The 18,582-nt window shown below is 40.9% G+C and overlaps 1 protein-coding gene across 8 annotated transcripts in view; it reads left to right on the top strand.

Annotated features, from left to right (window-relative positions):
* The first annotated feature begins 636 nt into the window (after window positions 1-636).
* meis2a (Meis homeobox 2a) overlaps window positions 637-18,582 on the top strand; it is a 93,124-nt gene continuing 75,178 nt past the window's right edge. For 3 of the 8 annotated variants that reach the window (XM_028000202.1, XM_028000201.1, XM_028000206.1), the window contains exons 1-7: window positions 637-1,516; window positions 2,017-2,243; window positions 3,766-3,907; window positions 4,132-4,182; window positions 4,448-4,498; window positions 4,989-5,138; window positions 14,084-14,198. In XM_028000202.1, the coding sequence (XP_027856003.1) occupies window positions 1,505-1,516; window positions 2,017-2,243; window positions 3,766-3,907; window positions 4,132-4,182; window positions 4,448-4,498; window positions 4,989-5,138; window positions 14,084-14,198 (748 nt within the window). In that variant the 5' untranslated portion in view covers window positions 637-1,504. Of the gene's footprint in view, window positions 1,517-1,657; window positions 1,772-2,016; window positions 2,244-3,765; window positions 3,908-4,131; window positions 4,183-4,447; window positions 4,499-4,988; window positions 5,139-14,083; window positions 14,199-18,582 lie in introns of those variants that run through there. The other 5 variants (XM_028000205.1, XM_028000208.1, XM_028000207.1 and 2 more) reach the window with 4 other exon arrangements.

The following is an 18,582-nucleotide window of genomic DNA, read 5'->3' as shown; positions in this document are numbered from 1 at the left end:
TTATCAACAGAGGGACCATGAAGAAAAAAAATAAAATTGAAGGGGTGACAAAATGGAGGCACTGAAAATCCAGGACTGGCACCTCAAAAACTGAAATCCATTGTAGATTTTTAACTGTATTGTTGCTGGATATCTAAAAGTGGCTCAGTATAGAGAAAAAACACACAAAATATTTCATATCCATATAAGAAACATGATGATAATCACAATGACACTGATCTATAGGGGTGGCCATTGCCCCCATTGCCCCCCCTTGGTGGCGCCACTGCATAGCAAGAATTAGCAGGAGATTAGAAGGAATTACGGAGATATTAAGACCGCACATCAGTTTGTAAACCCGAATACATGAAACAAATGAGCGCCATGCACTAAACACGGTATTAATATAATAAATAGCTAATTCTCCCCGCAGATTATTAACAATTGTTTGTTTTCTATCACTGATAAGGCTTCAATCCCAGCGCGTGTATTTGGATACATTGTGCGTAATTTCGCCTTTTCAATTCTGATTTTGTGTTGCCTTATTCCAAATGAATATTCATGCCGATAAGTTGCAGTCAGTGTTGTGTTTTTGTAGAACTCGGAGGAGCTTATATCCGCCCTCACACTGAGTCCTCTCCTGCTTTCTCTTCAGGTCGCTCCTCGGTGAAACACAGGGATTGGGGTGGGAGTTTCGAGCTTTTTCTACCCCCAGTGTGGAGTTGAAGCCGTCCCCGCGCCTCGCATAGACACTCTGCATATCACAGGATTTGGTCTCTCCTCTCCTCTCTCTTGTGCGGAGCTGCTGCAGGACTGGCTATGGCCACCGCTACTTCCGGGATCCGTCATTTCATTCGCCCACCGCTCAGCGCTGCGAACTGACTCTGTTTCTATAAGCAAGCCAGCAGCCAACCTGCCAACACTCGCTGACACTCACTCATCTCAGTCTCGCCAAGATAGACGAAATACCTACGGGGGAAAAGAAAAGGAGAGATCCGAATCGCGCTCTCTTAATTTCTACACCTTTTTTTTCTCTTCTTCTTCTTCTTCTTTTTTTGCGGTGATAATAAAACAAGATTGCGATCTGGAGGCATTAAAGGAGACGCGGACTTGCGGGATGAAAACGGACTAAAAAAGATTCGTCCTGCTCTTGAACATCATCACCAACCGTCATTCATTCATTACCTTGACAACCTCTGGCTTTGATTGACAGCTGGAGTGGCAAAAAGCCATGAGACACGACAGTTTAGTTACATGCAGGTTGTTGATGGGCCGATTGTAACCTTCACTTTGGCGCATTTTTTTCTTTTCTTTTTCTTTTTTTCGAGGAAAGAAGGAAAACAAGAAAAAAAAAATTGCTGCAAAAACTTCCCGATGCGACGGGTTGAACTGAACCACACTGGCGAATAGGAGAATTCGCACAAAAAGTTGGTTGAAAGAGGGGAATCTTGCCACTAAATCACTTTCCGATCTGGGATATTAAACATATACGGACAGATTCGGGAGTTTATTGGAGCGCAGCCTGATGGCGCAAAGGGTAGGTTTTAAATCTCACTCCGCTTTACCTGCTCAGATCGCAACCCCCTTTTCTAAGTCGGGGGCGCTGGCAATTTCACAAAGTTTTCTTATCAAAGCGGCTCTATTTGACATTTTCTGCTGCACTTTCACTCTCCACGCGAAGTGACAGCCTCCACTTTTCCCGACGAGGCTCCACGAAGCAGTTTCACGGGAGACTCCGAACTATTTCGCTGTTTTTGCGCAGAGGGAGCAACCTAACTTTAAAATGTTTCTGGTAATGATAAAATTGAGTTGCGGCTCCTTAATATTCGACAGCTTTGCGCTGGTTGCAGCGTGCTTTAAGTCTCTTCATTGCGATTGTTTAAAACCAGAATGAGACAAACATGCTTTATTTAATGAAATGCTTTTCGTATAAGTTTTCTTTCTTTCATTTAAAAAAACAAAAAACAAAACAACAACTACATAATAGCATATATATATGCGCTCGCTTTTAATTTTTTACTTCAATTTCATTCCCAGTACGATGAGCTGGCCCATTATGGTGGGATGGACGGAGTCCCGGCGTCCATGTACGGGGACCCGCATGCGCCCCGGCCGCTTCCCCAGGTCCACCACCTGAACCACGGACCGCCGCTCCACGCCAGCCAGCACTACGGAGCCCACGCTCCCCACCCTAACGTTATGCCCACCAGCATGGGCTCCGCTGTCAACGACGTTTTAAAGAGGGACAAAGATCAAATTTACGGGTAAGCTTTGCATGATTTAGACATGCAACTAAATACTACTCTCTCTCTCCTTTTTTAAAAAGTTAACAACTCCGGGTGAATTTTAGAGTTTATTTCCCATCGCTTGGTTTTAGTGAAGCTTTGTGCAGGTTGGAGCTTAATTTGGAGCTACGTTGTCGGTTTTAGGGGAGTTTTGTTGGTGTGTAATTTTACACTCATTGTAAAAGCCTGAAGCAAGCAAGAGTATCAGCCCTGAGCTTGTAAATTAATATGGAAGCTCTCAAATGTGGCACAAGGAATACATAAAAACTATTTTAAGCTGATTACATTGTTGCTTTATTATTACTGCCAACAATCATATATCAAATGCAAAATGATAATCTGCATTTTTAACGCTTTAGTTTAGCTGGCATTTAAATTTTTTTTTAAATAAAACAGTTTTGCTGTCACACACACACACTCTCTCTCTCACACACACACTCAGACTGCGTTAAAACGCGCCGTGTGTCCTCCGGAGGCTACTTTTCTAAGATTATTTTCAAACAATTAAAGAGAAAAATATGATTACAGCCACTGATCACTGATACTTACACAGCCAGTGTTATAATCCACGGACCTAATCTCTTTTATTCTCACGGTTATTCAATGTGCAGGAACAGTTTACACCCACTTTTACTTTGCTGCAAATGAAAAACTTGGGCACCAAGTCATTTTTTTTATATCTCGAGATCAATTTTTAAAACAGTAATATTCTTTTTTCTGAAAGTATAATTTACATTTAAAAACATGCTTATTTTTATGGACTATGTTATTATTTGTGTGAATCATCGCCGCAGGCCTCCTCGGAAGAAAATTACAAGGCTCAGTTTATAGCGAGGTTAATTGAAGAATCATATCAGTAATGTGGATATATATATATATATATATATATATATATATATATATATATATATATATATATATATATATATATATATATATATATATATATATATATATATATATATATATATATATATATATATATATATATATGTATATATATAGCCTATATATTTTAATTCCAAAGACATCTATCACTCTGTGAGTTTGGAGTTTTGTGGCTTCACGCTGCAAGAAATGTTACTGTCAATCAGTCGATTATTATATTGAACTCAGAAGAAGAAGAAAAAAAATCCCAATTAAGCACAGCTACTTTCATTTCTAAATGCATAAAATTATATTACAGCAGACGCCACGGGTAAGTTGACTCGTCCCGAACACACGACCGCTTGGTTAATGAGGAGTAAATTTAACGATGGTAGAAATTAAATAATTAAAATAATAATTATAATAAAAACAAACAAACAAAAACCAAGAGAGGTGTTCGCGTATGTTGCGTGAGCTGCTTTTTTCTTCTTCTTTAGCTGCGTCTTGTACTGTGAGGATTGTAGAATCATGCAGGTTCGCTGGGACATTTTTTGCAGTGGGGTTCCGTGCAGCCGCTGCAGTGCTGCTCGTATACACTCAGGCTGCTTGTATTTTCTCCCCCTCCTCTCTGCAGTCACCCTTTATTCCCACTGCTCGCACTGGTTTTCGAGAAGTGCGAGTTGGCGACGTGTACTCCGAGGGAGCCCGGCGTTGCGGGAGGCGACGTCTGCTCCTCAGACTCCTTCAACGAGGACATCGCAGTCTTTGCCAAACAGGTCCATTCTTCAGCTTGAAAAAAAAATTACAATAAACTAAAAATAAAACAGAACATTGGCCGGGTTCTGACACACCATGTTTCTGGTATACCCATACTTATTATTTGCTGTGAAAAACTTTCTCGACGTTTTTAGCGGCTCACAAGTTTGATTTCTGAAAAAGGATTTCTGGGTCAGAATCAGAAATTAAAATATATGTATTTTTGATCTTTGCTTTATTTTAGGTCCGAGCAGAAAAGCCTTTATTTTCATCAAATCCAGAGTTGGATAATTTGGTAAGTGTGTATTTCTGGGTTCAAAAAAAGAAAATAAATAAATGTGCGCGTTATTTGAAGTTGCGCGCAGATACCAGATCCGCATTATATTCCTATACCGAACCCATCTGACCAGTAAGTGATCACGTTTGAGAAGCAACTTGTTTTCCCTTTTCCACTGCAGAACATGCGTTTATTTTTTTACACAATGCCCTTATGACAAGCAAATATATATAATTCAGACCATTTCCCGTTCTAATTGTGCCTGTTTTGCTTTCTGTTCCAGATGATACAAGCCATACAAGTATTACGGTTTCACCTCTTGGAGCTAGAAAAGGTACCTTATATCAATAACCTTATGATCAGAGCTGCAACAAATGCTCATGCAATGTTTAAATTGTTCCAGATAAAACAGAAACCGAAAGCAAAGACAGTGAGAGTTTTAGGATTATCTCTTTTTTTTTTTTTACACCATAAGATGTTTTATTTAACCAATTATTGACGCAGCTGGAGGAACTATTGATGTAAAATGTCAGGGGCTCTTTGCCCACGTTGCGCACTGCTATTGATCCGCAGATTCAGTTTCAGCCGCTCGTTACAGGCACACTGTTTATTTTTTTTTTCTTTTGTCCGTTCAACTTGTTGCTCGGGTCTCGGGAGAATAATAATAACCGCGGCAACAATTTGACTATTGTTTCCTCGCCGCCGATAATGCACCTTAATTTGAGTTATTCTTGGACTGACTGCTTTTCCGTCTCCACCCTGAATCATGCTGTGTTGTTTTTTCTTCCATCTCTTTCTTATATTTTGTTTTTATGACCCTGTAGGTGCATGAGCTGTGCGACAATTTTTGCCACCGGTACATCAGCTGTTTGAAAGGAAAAATGCCAATAGATCTAGTGATTGATGAGCGGGATGGCAGCTCGAAGTCAGATCACGAAGAACTTTCGGGATCGTCGACTAATCTCGCAGATCACGTAAGTAATCCAACTTTTTCTGCGTTTTATGTGACGTCTCTGCTGTTGACTGAGAGTATTACTTTGAATGCATTATGACAAATTATTATTTTTTGCTAAAAAAAACACACACAAAAAAAACTTGACTGATATGGTTCATAAAAGCAGCCTCTTTCGCGCTGCAGTTGTGTGACCCCTGTCTGTAAATAAAGCGCGCTCTGTTCTGCAAGTAAAAGAGAGGGGAAAAAAATCGATGTTGTGAGGTCAAAAGCTACATGTGATACAATAGACTGAGTTATTGTTTTAGTCTTTTGATTAGGAGCAGTCATGTGTGCATGATGCGTCCCTGTGCGCTTGTGTTGCTGGAGGTTTGAGTGGGTGCGTAGAAAAACGCGCATTTATGGAGTAACGCACGCAGAAAGGAAAGGAGGGGGAGAAGAGGGCAATTATTAGTTGCGCAGGTTTAAAGCTAAAGCAGGGTATCAGCGCTGTAAGCTTCAGCTTTAGGTCAATATTTAAAAAAGAAAGAAAAGCTTTATATTTGGGGGGCTGTGCGCGCAAATCTGTGGATTTTTGGAGCAGAGGTGGAGAAAGTGGGAACCTACTGAGAGACATCTGAGAGCTAAAGGCTTACCATCAATGTCAAGTTCACAAGGCGTATGATGATCCGTCTGGAGGATCCTCCTATTGCTGTTGATGTTAATGTGTTTAATTGTTTCGTATTGATTTGCCGTGCGTTTTTTTTTCCCTCTCTTTTGCTCTGCTGTTGCTTTCTCCTCTGCTGCTGCTGCTTTATGGCCGCAGGCTGCATAAGGCTGAATTCAATTATATGCACCTGAAGTACAGTAGCTTTAAATTTGAAGATCGATCCTCCAGTTTAAATCGCGCATTTTCGGTGTAATAAACACACACTCTCCGCTTCCACTCGCCCTGCGCAGTATGGACTGGGCTGACACTGAAGGATTGAGCTGATATCTGTGCTCGCCTGTGATAAAACCTAATGTTTTTTTTTCTTTTTTTTTCGTGGGAGTAAAAATGATCTGCTTGAGTAACAAAGTGGCTGGTTAAATATCTGTGCTGCGCAAGGCCAAGCCTATTAGGAATTAAAGCAGATTTAAGTGTTATGCAAAGTCTGTGCGCTGCATCTGTTGAGTCTGGCTATAGGCCTAATAGCAATTGTCCTGTCGCTTATGTAGCGCCGCTGCAAGTATGCAACCAGGTGAGCTTTATTTAGGGCTGAGAACCCGGAGGAAAATCTGAAAAGGAAAGAAGAAGAAGAAGGAAAAGAAACTACAACACTGTGATCCTCAAACACAAGTGCAGAAATGAGGCATGCTGTTGTTTATATTGCAGAGATTAGATAAACTGGCCTGTTTAGTTTCATGGCAGATGGTTGGATACTCAAGCCAATTTCCGATGGATCCTCAGACACCAGCTCTGCATGGCTCCACGCGATGAATATTTTTGATAATTAGAAAATGAAATGTGTCAATAAAGCAAATAAAGAGCAGCAATAAACAAAGCAGGCTACATGACAGGCTATTTATCTGGGAGTCGTTTGGACTGACCACCTCATTAGGCATTTAAGGTTTGAGGGATTTATTTCACTACTGTGGCACCACTGAACTTTTTATTGCACCTTAACTGCTGGGCTGAATTTCACCAAAGCAGAAGAGAGGGTGTGTGTGTGTGTTTCCCCTTGTTTGCCTCCATGGTTGCAGAGATCACTTTATATATATATTTGTTTATTAAATCAGACTTTTCTTATGTATGAAATATCAGTGTCCAGTGAATTCCAATGCTAGATCTCCCCTAGTGAGGTACTGGCGGGATGATCATGAGACATGCTGTAATTAAAACTCATGGTTATTCTATCAAATATTTACTTCCAACTCCTCCCAAGTCAAACAGCAGTATTGTGTTAAAATGAAAATGAACTAGGGATTTTCTTTTCTTCTTTTTTTTAAGTTTTGTAAGCTGCAACTTTGTCATTGTCTGAAAGCAAATGTTCACAGTGACAATGTTTCTATTAGAAAACTAGAAATGAGAAAATTGGGATAAACGTTATCAGTAGTTTATAGGATAAAATAGAAATATTCACCTACACGTAGTGATTTCAAAGAAACTGATAGTTTTGCAGTAGTCTCTTTCCTGAATTGTAACAGTGTTGATTTTATTATGTTATATTAGTTATTGTTTTAGAGATAAATATTGCACAATATGAATGAGCACAATAGTTGCCATTTCTATCATAAAATAAAGCCTCATCCACAACCTACGATTTTTCCCCCCATTCTATTTATTCACTCTCGCTCTGATTTATTATTAATTTCTGTCCTTGTCTCACTGAGGAGAGGAAGCTGGTTTGATAGTTAGATATGCTAATTTATTTAGTTAGAATCTCTCACGTCCATTTTTCCCTCTCTCTTTGCTTTGATATGCATTTTTAATATACAGCCCCGGGCTACGTCTCATTTGGAAAAGAAAGTTGGTTTTTCTCTAGATGATGAAGCTCTTTGCCGTGTGTCTCCTTCCCCTCTTTCTGCCTCCCCTCCTTATACCTGATGGTGGAGAATAATAAGCACACTTTTATTTACACTTGAATGCAGCACTGTCTTGCAGATGATTGGATTATAGTATAGTGAGAACAGGATGAGGCCTTGCTGACACTGTTGATTTCCCTTACTCGCCCGGCTGTGGCTATCTCAGATATGTAAGCCCACCCAGGGCTTCCCAACTCATTGCCCCTCCTCATATCCACTCCATCCCATTTAGGGAAAGAAAAAAAGATGCCGGATTACACACAAAGACTGATAAGAAGAAAAAGAAAAAAGAAAAACAGAGCAGTGTAGATTCTGTATATGGCCAGTATGTGCACTTTCATGTCTGTATAATTAATGAACAAAATTTCTTTTTTTTTTCTTTCTCTGTGCTACATCCAATTAGGGTGACAAATACAATTAACAGTCTCTGAGTATTATCTGCTCTAATGAATTAGTCTTTATGTCTTCTGGTGCCATTGTGTCTTCATATTAGCATGCAGCTCTCTTTTTTCCCCTTTTACTTGCACATTGTAGACTGAAATGAATGAGTTTCTGCACAGTTTAAAATTTGCTTCATAAAAATTCTGCGTGATTTGCCGGCCCCTGCGTTTTGTTTTGTAGAGCTTTCCTCGGGGAGTTTTACTTGCTCCCATAGTTATAGTGCAACTTATCTCAGCAGTGCATGGCAGGCATGGGAGAAAGGAAAACAAACCGTTTCTGTTTGGATTCCCTGGTGCAGGTTTGGGGTGCTGAGCTGTAAAGTTAGAAAGCAAATGCAATAGTTCATTTTGAGCCCTTTCAGTGGAGATAGGTGCTTCGGTCTGGTCTGTTTCCGCACATCGTGGCGCCCTGAAGCTCAGTGAGTTGTTTACTTAAGCCCTTTGTGTAGTGATTTCTTAATTTTGTGGCCTTAAATTTCATTTTTGGTCACGGTTCAGATGCAGATGCTTCTTGTAAGCCATATCTAATCATTCTCACCTGTTGCATCTCCCACACTCCACTTATTTTCTGCAGCAAAAATGAATGCAATAAACCATTTACAGTCGGCATTTTAATATCATCATACTTCTGGAATCAGCTTGGATTAAATGACATGATGTGTGGCTAATGATAGTGTTAAAAATCTATGTTTAAGACTTATTTGCTGGAACTAATAAAAACAAGCAATGAAATGGAAATGTCAGTTTTATTCTGACAGTTATACGTCTATTCTTATTTGGGAATTACATTTATGTTTATGCCAGTTCATGAGTCACGTTTCAAATGTATTTTTTTTTTTTCTAAAGATGAATATGCTTGGATATTGTGACTCCTGCATTTTGGTTAAAAGAAAGTTGTCAGGAATAAATTCATTCCTCCTGTCTGCTTTATAACATACAGTTGTGATTTATTAGCTGCTAAATTAAGGACTCTTTAACCGGGGTGCTGTAAAGCACCTTGTAGAGGTACTTCATACTTTTGTAAAGTGGCTGCACATAATTATGAACCTAACCCAACAAAAGCAAGTAGAAAAAAATATGAAAACCAATTTTGTTTCTTTCTCTGTTTATGTTAATATGCATCTTGAGACGTCAAGCCTCTGTATGATTTACATCCCTGTGTGCTAGCTGTTCTGTTCATGTACACCCATGTTGCTGCAGAGCACACACAGCGGTTGTCATTCTCAGCATTCACATACGCCAACAACACAGCACAAAGACATTTTGCTCTCTCCTCTCCGGGTTTCCAGGGAATTTAAGTGAAATTCAATGATGCTGCTAAATCAATTTTATTTGAAATTCCTAGGGATGTAGGCAGAGTGCAGAGGGGGACAGTAAAATTGTGCCAGGCAGGTGTTTGTAAATGAGAAACATGGGACAGCAGCAAGCTTCTCCCTGCTCTCCTGTGGCCCCGCTGCACTGCCAGCCTCTCTTCCCATATTGTCTCCTGCTTTTATATTAATTACAACTTGTATTATCAGCCGCCAGTTGCAAAGACCAGCAAAAGCTTGTCTCTAGAGACCGTGCTTCTTTTGTATCTTACTCTATCTAGTCCTGTTGTGTATATTTGTGTGTGTGTACTAGCCTGTGCGTGTATCTGTACTTGCCAGCCAGGATTCTCTTCCTCCTCCTCCGTTTCTCCCACCTCCTCCTCCCAGTAACACTGCTCTTTAACACAATTAGTGAAGAGCATAGAGTGAACCATGTTTGACTCCTAATTATGCCCAGCTTCAGGGAATAGTCACATGGGCTGGAAGCATTTGCTGCTTCCTCTGTTTTTTGGTGTAGGTTGAAGATTATTTGGGTGACACAATCTCTTTTATTTTTCTCCTTGCAACTTGTTTGAACTTTACCAGACCCACGGGGCTTGTGACAAAATGGTTGTGTGTGTTTGTGTTGTGCGCTGTCTGATGATGCACCCGCTGCAGTTCGCGGAGGCCCTCTAAATTATTCATGGGGAGGAGAGGCTGTTGCTTTTGTTACCGCATGTAACGTGGAAAGTTAAAACATGCTTGTTTTGATATTTGTGGTCTTGTTTTGCTCCCAAGATCATGGGCAGAGGTTGAATTACAGGTATTGAAGGGATAGTTCAGTACTGGTAAACGGTAAAGAGCGGGTAATATCTAACCTACACCAAAATCCATCTGGTTTTCACAGCCACTGCTCTGGGATAGATCGCTTTCGTCACAGCAGGCACAGTAATCCGACATGCAACGGAGGCTCCAAGTCAATTCATACCCACATGTTGCCATTTTGTCCCTTTATACCATCATTTGGTGCCCATAAACAAACCATACCCAGTAGTATGTATTGTGGATATAAATAAATATATGGATACTAACCTCTGGTGTAAAATGTCAATGTCTTGAGAGAGAGAAAATTGTTAAGTCTCTTGGTGTCTTCATTAGATTTCAGAGTGGTTTATCACAACAAGGTTTTATGAACCTTTAAGCCACATTACATTTGCATTGGGCAGGTTTTTTACACAGAGCTCAATTAATATTTACACAGGAAATGGAGGTCGGAGAAGATTCTTCCTATGTGAAACAGATTTTGAGAATAAACATTTAAAGGGTTTTCAGGCAAAGTAACAGTCCCATATGAAAGTAAAGCAATGTATTAAAATATCACCTAATAATTATTAATTTAACAATGGTAATTGTTGGATTTTTACTTTTTTAGTACTTTACTTTTATGTGAAACAATTACTCTGAGCTGAAAAACTTCTTTTACCTGTATGAGTTTGAGACAGGAAACATTTTGGAAATTCACTGCCTGCCACCTTTATTTCCTTTGTAAAAAAAAACAAACATAAACTGCTCAATGCAAAGTCTACAATGATTTGAAACTAGATCCAGCAGATTTCACTTCCTTACAATTTGTAACTGCATTCCATTTGTAGGATTGTCATTTTCTCGCTTCATAATTTCATAATCACAAATAAACCACTTTGTAATGCACTTAAACTTTAGCATACCAGTTTAGTTGTCTGGGTAGTTAAGTATTTAAATTAATTATTTGAATAATGAGCAATAAAATGCTTTAATGTCATTCATAATTTAGTTTATTTGTATATTGTTCTCCGAAGATTATATGTTACACCTTGATTGTGGTTCTGATTCCTGTTTAAACCAGTCGACTCTTGTAAGATTATGACCCCTGATCAAAACAAACAATAAATAACCTTCTGCTGATTAATAAATTACATTTAAAGGGCCATAAAACAGAGTTTGCATACACTGCTTATAATGTTTTTGAGATTGGAGTTGTCTAAGACAGTTTAAATTCTTGTGAGCCTTGGTCTTTACCTGTAAGCCATTAGTTTTAGCCACCAGGACCACTCCAAACCACATGCTTAATTTAACTAAATTTAAAATGACAACGTATCCCTTGAAATAAAAAAAGGTGTGTGTGATCTAGTATCCTCTGTATTATTATTATTACTAGGTCTGAAAGTGCTGCAGTCCTCTTTTTAGTCTTTAAAAGGGAAGCTAACAAATCTCCATCTATATCTCAGCATACAGGCACATTAAATCCATGGGGTAGCAAATCACAGCAAAATATCATTCCCTTTTATGCCATTAGCTGAGGTGTCTTTGAATTTAATTTAGTGCCAGCACCATTAAAAATGACACATTACTCTGCAATGATAGCTAAATTAAGTCCTATCGATTCGGCTGTTGCATTAAAACCATGCTGTGGCTGGAGAGGCTCAGATGGAATAAGTAAGCCAGTGTAGATCTTCAACTCTGTCCTCTGCCTCGCCATCACTGTGAGGAAGTACAACCCAGTCATTTTCTTCTATTAACACAACAGCAGCTCTTCCTGAGAGCACAGAGCCGAACTCCGCTTAAATACATAATGCACTCAGGGAGCCGGGGATTTTCACCACTCTTTCTTTCTTGCTTTCGAGTTGCATTTGACAAAGACAAGGGGATTGATGGGCTTTTCCCACATTAGTGATTTTATTTAGCATACACAGTGTTGAGAGCAACAAAAAAAAAAAAAAAAAAATACTTCAACAACCGCTCCGGCTGCCATGTGTTGATCAGTGGCCCCGGGAGCGAACGCATCACAATCAGAGCAGAGACAGGGACACTCTGGGCTCACTCCTCAGGGTTAAAACCGACGCATGGTTTATTGTTCGCCCTGTCTTCTCACCCCTCTTCTGAGTAATTCTCAAAGCTCTTCATCTGATTGCCATCCGGCAAACAGCTGACGCTGAGTAGGCCTCGAGTGGAGCCCTGAGTCTGAAGGGTCTTGTGTGTTTCTGTCTGCTGTTTTCAGCTCCAAGCTGTTTGAGAAAACAGCCCGCCTTCCCTCTAAAAACTTAGCAGATAAAAGGGCCCCGTTCACAGGCAACGGCGGTTGGACTCGCCTCCGTGGCAGAACAAGCAGCAGCACATCAGGACTCTGTTCCCAGGGGAGTTCAGCTTTTCAAACCTCTGTTAGTCTCCTGGCCCTGTCCTGTCTGTCCTGCTCCAGTACAGCTCACTCTGACTCCTGCACAACGGCGGGCAGGCAGGCGGACAGGGGGACGACTCTGTGGTGGGACAAGAGAGAAAAGGAATTTAAAGACCCTCAAAGACTCAAGTTGGACAAAATGGTAAAACTCTCCTGGAATGATCTTCTGCATATTCATTTTTCCCCTAGGTTTTGTGTAAATGTCTGTGTATTTGAAGAAGAAAAAGCCCATAGCGGGAACTGAGAAGTGAGTTGAGGTTTGTGGGAACCCTGGGTACAGGCCTGTGTTTGTTTGGCTTGGGTTTTGCTCAAGAGTCTGCTTCTCTCACCCTCCCCACCCCCCAGCAACCTAGTCCACCCCCCCACCAATAACATCAGAGCCAACATGTTGTCATTGTGCTCAGGTGACATATTAAATTGAGAACGACAAGCGAGGGTTGCGTGAGCAGCCAGGCTGTATCAGCTGGTCGGCGCTTCATCGCTTGTGTGTGACGCGACAGTCCGTCCTGCGGTTGCCTGAATGGCAGAGGAAATTCCACCTCTAGCCTGCCTTCGTGTGGCACTGATAAAGCCCTTCCTGTACAATAGAAAATCCTGTTTCCCCGTGTGCACTGACAGGGCAGTGGGAAAGACCGGCAGAGAGAGGAAGAGAAGGGGGAGAAAATAAAAAAGGCAAGAGGAAGGGCATTAGGGAAGAATATTTGTTTACGGACACGTCTTTGAAGTCCCTGTACACCTAAAAGTGATTGTGCACGTATCCATGTTCATACTCCGGCTTTTATTATGTCATTATCATGTGAGCTTAAGTGTATTTCTGCAAGCTGCTGTGGGCGTTTGTGTATGTCAGTGTGGGCGTGAACACATTTTTGGCAGATTAGCAGGAGAATCACTGTCATATCTTATTTTCATTTCTGACTGTAGTAATGATTAATGGCAGCTGTGGTGTGTTTGGACTTTTTACCTCTATATTTCTCTCTTGACACGGAAGTCTCAATTGGTTATGGTATAAATGAACTCCACTGGGTTCTGCCATATGTGTTTACATGATTATTCACAAGCGCTCTACTTGCAGCTCTCAATGTCAGCTGCCACATTAGCAGTGCTGCATTTTGCTCTCATGCCTTAATGAAACACTTTGATTACAGCTCTTTGACTTATAGCCAGCTGCATGAGAACATCATTTTCTTTCTATTTATCTGTGATTATGGTAGCTTCTTTGATTTTCTGCTGGCTTTGAACTAACCATAGAGACTCTTTACCTTGCCAAGATAATAATAATATGCTAAGAACCCTCACCGCGCCTTAGAGACGTCCCTTTTTATATGTTGAGAAAATTAATTTCTATCCTTTTTTCCCTTCCCTCTTTTCCTATCCATCTCTCTCGCCGTGTGGTTCGTGGTTTGGATCGGGAATGCCGTTGGATGCACGGATGGATGCCTGAATCCCACACTTATGTTCTTTCTCTTTTTAAACCCTTTAGAACCCAGCTTCCTGGAGAGACCACGATGACGCCACCTCCACACACTCAGCTGGCACACCGGGGCCCTCCAGCGGGGGACACGCTTCACAGAGCGGTGACAACAGTAGTGAGCAAGGTGAGCCAGCACAGAAATGGGCAATACAGATATACAGACAAGGGTGACCATATTTACTACAGCTTTATACATTTATTTTTTTTACATAAACACACATGCAGTGCCTTTGCAAGAATTTAAGCCCCTTTAGATTACAGTTTACATTTACTCTGATACCACTAAATAAAATCACCTTCCCATCAGCTTTGACCAGCTTCTACCTTCATGTTGCAAGGAGTGTTAATACATTTGTGAGGCGTTGCGTATGAGCAAAGGATATAAGTAAGCCTCATGCACCAAATGGACATTTTGTTCTAAAAGCACCAGAGCTTCCTGTCACACTTTGCATTTTTTCACCTCTGTTCATCTGAGCACAGTCAAACCAGAAAGCAAACATGTTCATCCACTGTTCCGCTCAGGCACGAACCTGAGCAACAGTCGCTTTACTGCACCAACCTAAGAACAGGCTTTTCAAAATCTTGCTATTAAAAGAGCTAAATAAAAGCCGGTGATTAATAGTATATTTCTGCTAGTTCCCGCTTGAATATGAACCATATTAACTTTGCCCACACAAAAGCTTATAATCATGTCTCATAGTGTCTTGTGTTCAGTGTTATCTCCCACTTGACATGCCAAACATTAATAATGCATTTCAAAACAAGACTATTTGAATTAATTACATAGCATGTGCCACAGCTGTCCCCCTGTTGGTATTTTTGTCACGGTGTATACCAGTTTTGACATGTAAACTGGAAAACCAATAGGCTTTGTGGTAAGTTTAGAGGCGAGACCAACTACACTGACATGTTGCTTTGAATGTGCCCTCTTTTTTTCTTTTTTTAAAGATTGTGTAAGCTGTTATGGATCTCTCTCTTTCTCTCTCCCTCTCTCTCTCTCTCTTTCTCTGCAAGTCAAGGCTTTCATCAAACCAACTGATGTTCCATGATTTTACCTGCAAAAACCTTCCAGTTTACCTCTACAAGCTCCTTCATCATGGGAAAACTTTTGGATTAGTTCCATCAATAAACATTCACACATACTGATGGACCTATTCTGTTCTATGTGGTGTGTATGTCATCAGGCCAAAACAGTTGTTGTTGCAGCTTTTGAACCGTTGCTGACCACATACTTGGGGGGACAGATGGCCTCTGTGGTTGGATGTGTCAATAGTAGTTGGATCTAATTCTTATCTCAGACTCTAGTTGGAAATGATTAAGCCTGTGATAGCTAAGGCCTTAATAAAAGAATAGAGATATGTAAAATCTCTATTATTTCCCTCTATATATTTTGAACCATGCATCCTTTTCCTACTTGTAAATAGTGCAGTACTTTATATTGGTCTACCACGTAATGTCCTAATAAAGTCCATTTAAATTTGTGGCTTTATCTTGGTGAAATAGGTAGGAATACTGCATAACGTGGGCGCACAATTATAAATAAAAATCAGAGAACAAAAGAGTCCAAAAGGTGACCGTAATACAAAACAAAGTAAGTTTTCGGATGCCTCCTTGCAAGAGAAAGTGGCTTTCTAGAGGAAGAACAGCCAAAAGGGGAGGCGGGTGGGGGTGGGAGGGACTCTGAGAAAGAAATGCACTGCCTATTGATTATCTTACACACATAAGTACAAGTGACCTGTAATCCACAGAGCACTTATCGACTCCTTTCCCCACCGTATCCAGTAACAGCAGATCAATGCTGGCCAAAGACAGTTACGGTACAGCCCCATGTGCTGGGCCTACACAGATCAAGGCTAGATCATGCTAAATGCAGCATCCACTACCTTGGGATGTTTCTTGATAAAAACCTACATATGCAGCTAAGAGCTGAGTAAAAGATTCAGAAAAAAAAATCACAACAGAAGTTAAAGAGTAAAAAAGGTGAAAAAGTAGGCACAGCAAATAAAAGACAGAGAAAAAGGGAATGGGACCAAGGGCAACTGATTTAATGGTCTAATGAGGCCGTCCTCTAGCCAGTTGTTTTGTGTGAGGCATTCTCTGACCTTTTGCTTCGCTCGGGAGCCCCGCCGCCTCATTTTTCACATTCTTGCAATTACGTTAACGCTTGAAGCGCTCGCTGACTCTCGACTCTGGCCCTTCCATTCTGACAGAGCCTTCCCACTCCAACCTCTCCACCTTCCCCTCCTCTCCCGCTCCTCACTCTGCTCCACTCCACGCATGAACTAGCCACCAATCTCAATACATCTCAGCATTAAATTTGTAGTCCGCACTCTTGAGTCCAACCAAGAAATCGCGAAATGTGCGCTTCACTTCGGTAATGGGGTCTTTAACAGCTTGGCCTCTCTTAAAAGGGGTGACAGTGTGGATCAGTTGGTTGAAGAAAGAGTGGATGGGCTGCGCTGAAGGAAGAGGAAGGAGTAAAAAAACAAAAAAAAAACGTAAGGTTTTCCTGCCATGAACAATGATCCTAGGAACTTATTGTGACCTTTCACTTTCAGATTTTTGGATGAACAAATAAATCTAAGGAGATGTTTCAGGAGGCAACACACAAAATGCCTCTGGCTCTAGATGCACCTTGATTAACGGCTCTTTGGCGCCCTTCCAATCTTATTTGGAAGCATCAAGGACTTGAATAAAGTTGATGAATGTGTGCACCTTAAGATAATACTTGCTTCTAAGCATGAATGAATATTTCTATCACTCAAAGTGTTAGGGAGCAGCAGTATTGAGTTTATTGGTTAAGGCAACCAGATTCCTGCCTTAAATGCACTGGTATTTCAAAGAGTTCTTGATCCCATTTGTTCGCAGGCCCACAGGATCATGCATCCCCTATCATGCTTAACAGTGGGCATAAGGTGCTTTCCCACATATTCATCCTGTGTTTCACACGTCTTTAGTGAATCTGACTAACACACACGGTTCCATTTAGACAACTCTAAATTATTACATTCACAATAGCTGGACAGAAAAGGCATTTTTTCTGACATGCCTAAAAAAAATAACTAGTTGGCATGTAAATTGCATTTATTGATTGTTATAAAGACATTTTACCTCCTTCACCATCCAGATCACAAACTTGGGTCCTCGTCCAGCCCGTTGCCCAGTGGCAATAAGAAATGGGTCTCTGTCCCACCTCCCTATGGAAGCAAAGTCATAGATTACAAAAGTTCTTAGAAACTATGATCTATTTAAAAAAAAAAAATGTTATTTCTGATTTCAGTAAAAGCAATTGTCTAATACCCTGGGGATTTTCCTAATGATTGAGTAGATTCAGAAAAAAGGTTTTTCTTATCTAATTTTAAATTGTATTACTAAAACATGACAGATATGCATTCTTTATAATCTTCACACATTTACCAAGGATGCAAACAAATTTGTCCAAATCTCTCTCAATATATCCTCCACAGCACCGATTCAGCATGGTAGGCATTGCCTCCACCTTGGTTCCTGCATGTGCATACGATTAAGTCCAAGAGTTTGCATGCCTCTGCTTCCGTCCCCACTTGTAATTATTAGTTATGCATGAATACCAAATGCACAATGACATCTTGAGTGCTTGGCAAAGGGGATTTCTGCACCATTCCCAGAATCTACTGTAAATGGAAATGGCTCAACAGAAGAGAGGAGAAAGCATTTTGTACATTTTCTCAGCAATTGAACAATCCCCACGCTGTGCAGATAGACAGGCTCCCCAGAGAGACCGAGAGAGGCGGAGATGGAGAGAAATGGGAGGGAGAAGCTTGAGTGTTCGGCTCCAAGGGAGCGCGCTCCGCTTGATGGTGTTGTGGTACATTTGCGTGTGTGTATATGTGGGGAGTGCGGTGAACCCCCTCAGCCCCGGCTAGGGGCCCCACTCTGCGAGGTCTTTGTGGTTTAGCTCACTAGAAGGGGTCATTGCTGGCAGGGACACGACTCCTGGTGTCCCAGCGTGAGCATGGTTTGTTGAATACTGCATTTGCAGGACCTTTGGCTTTAACTTTGCTTTTAGCAGCTCTGCCTGGTACTTAAAATGTTCGAGCAATGCTGGTAGAGGAAGAAAAAAAAAGACTCAATTATTCATTCAAAATCTCTGCAAAACACAAGACAGCGGTCTTGTTGAATTTTAGTGGCATTTACTCCAGCTCTGGAAGGATCTGTGAGGCGTGTCTGTGTATATAAAATATACGGTTTGTGTCTGTTTGCATGTGTGTGTGTGTGTGTGTGTCTGTGTCTGTGTGTAGAAGCACACACGTGCATGTGTTAGTTGGCTCCCTTTAAGTGCCTGTTAGAGTTTAATTTAGTGTAGTAATTAAAGCTGAACACTAGCCCATAAACAACAGATAAACAATAAAGCAGACCCACGGCCTGCTGTTTCATGGTTCTCTCTCCCAGCTGTTGAAGCACTGATAATTTTTTACACAGTGGCCCAATCTCCCAATCTCCCCACAATACAACTGAAGCATCAAGGG

This window comes from Xiphophorus couchianus, chromosome 19 (genome assembly GCF_001444195.1).
Source record: "Xiphophorus couchianus chromosome 19, X_couchianus-1.0, whole genome shotgun sequence".
NCBI lineage: Eukaryota > Metazoa > Chordata > Actinopteri > Cyprinodontiformes > Poeciliidae > Xiphophorus > Xiphophorus couchianus.
This window is presented reverse-complemented; position numbering and strand designations above follow the sequence as displayed.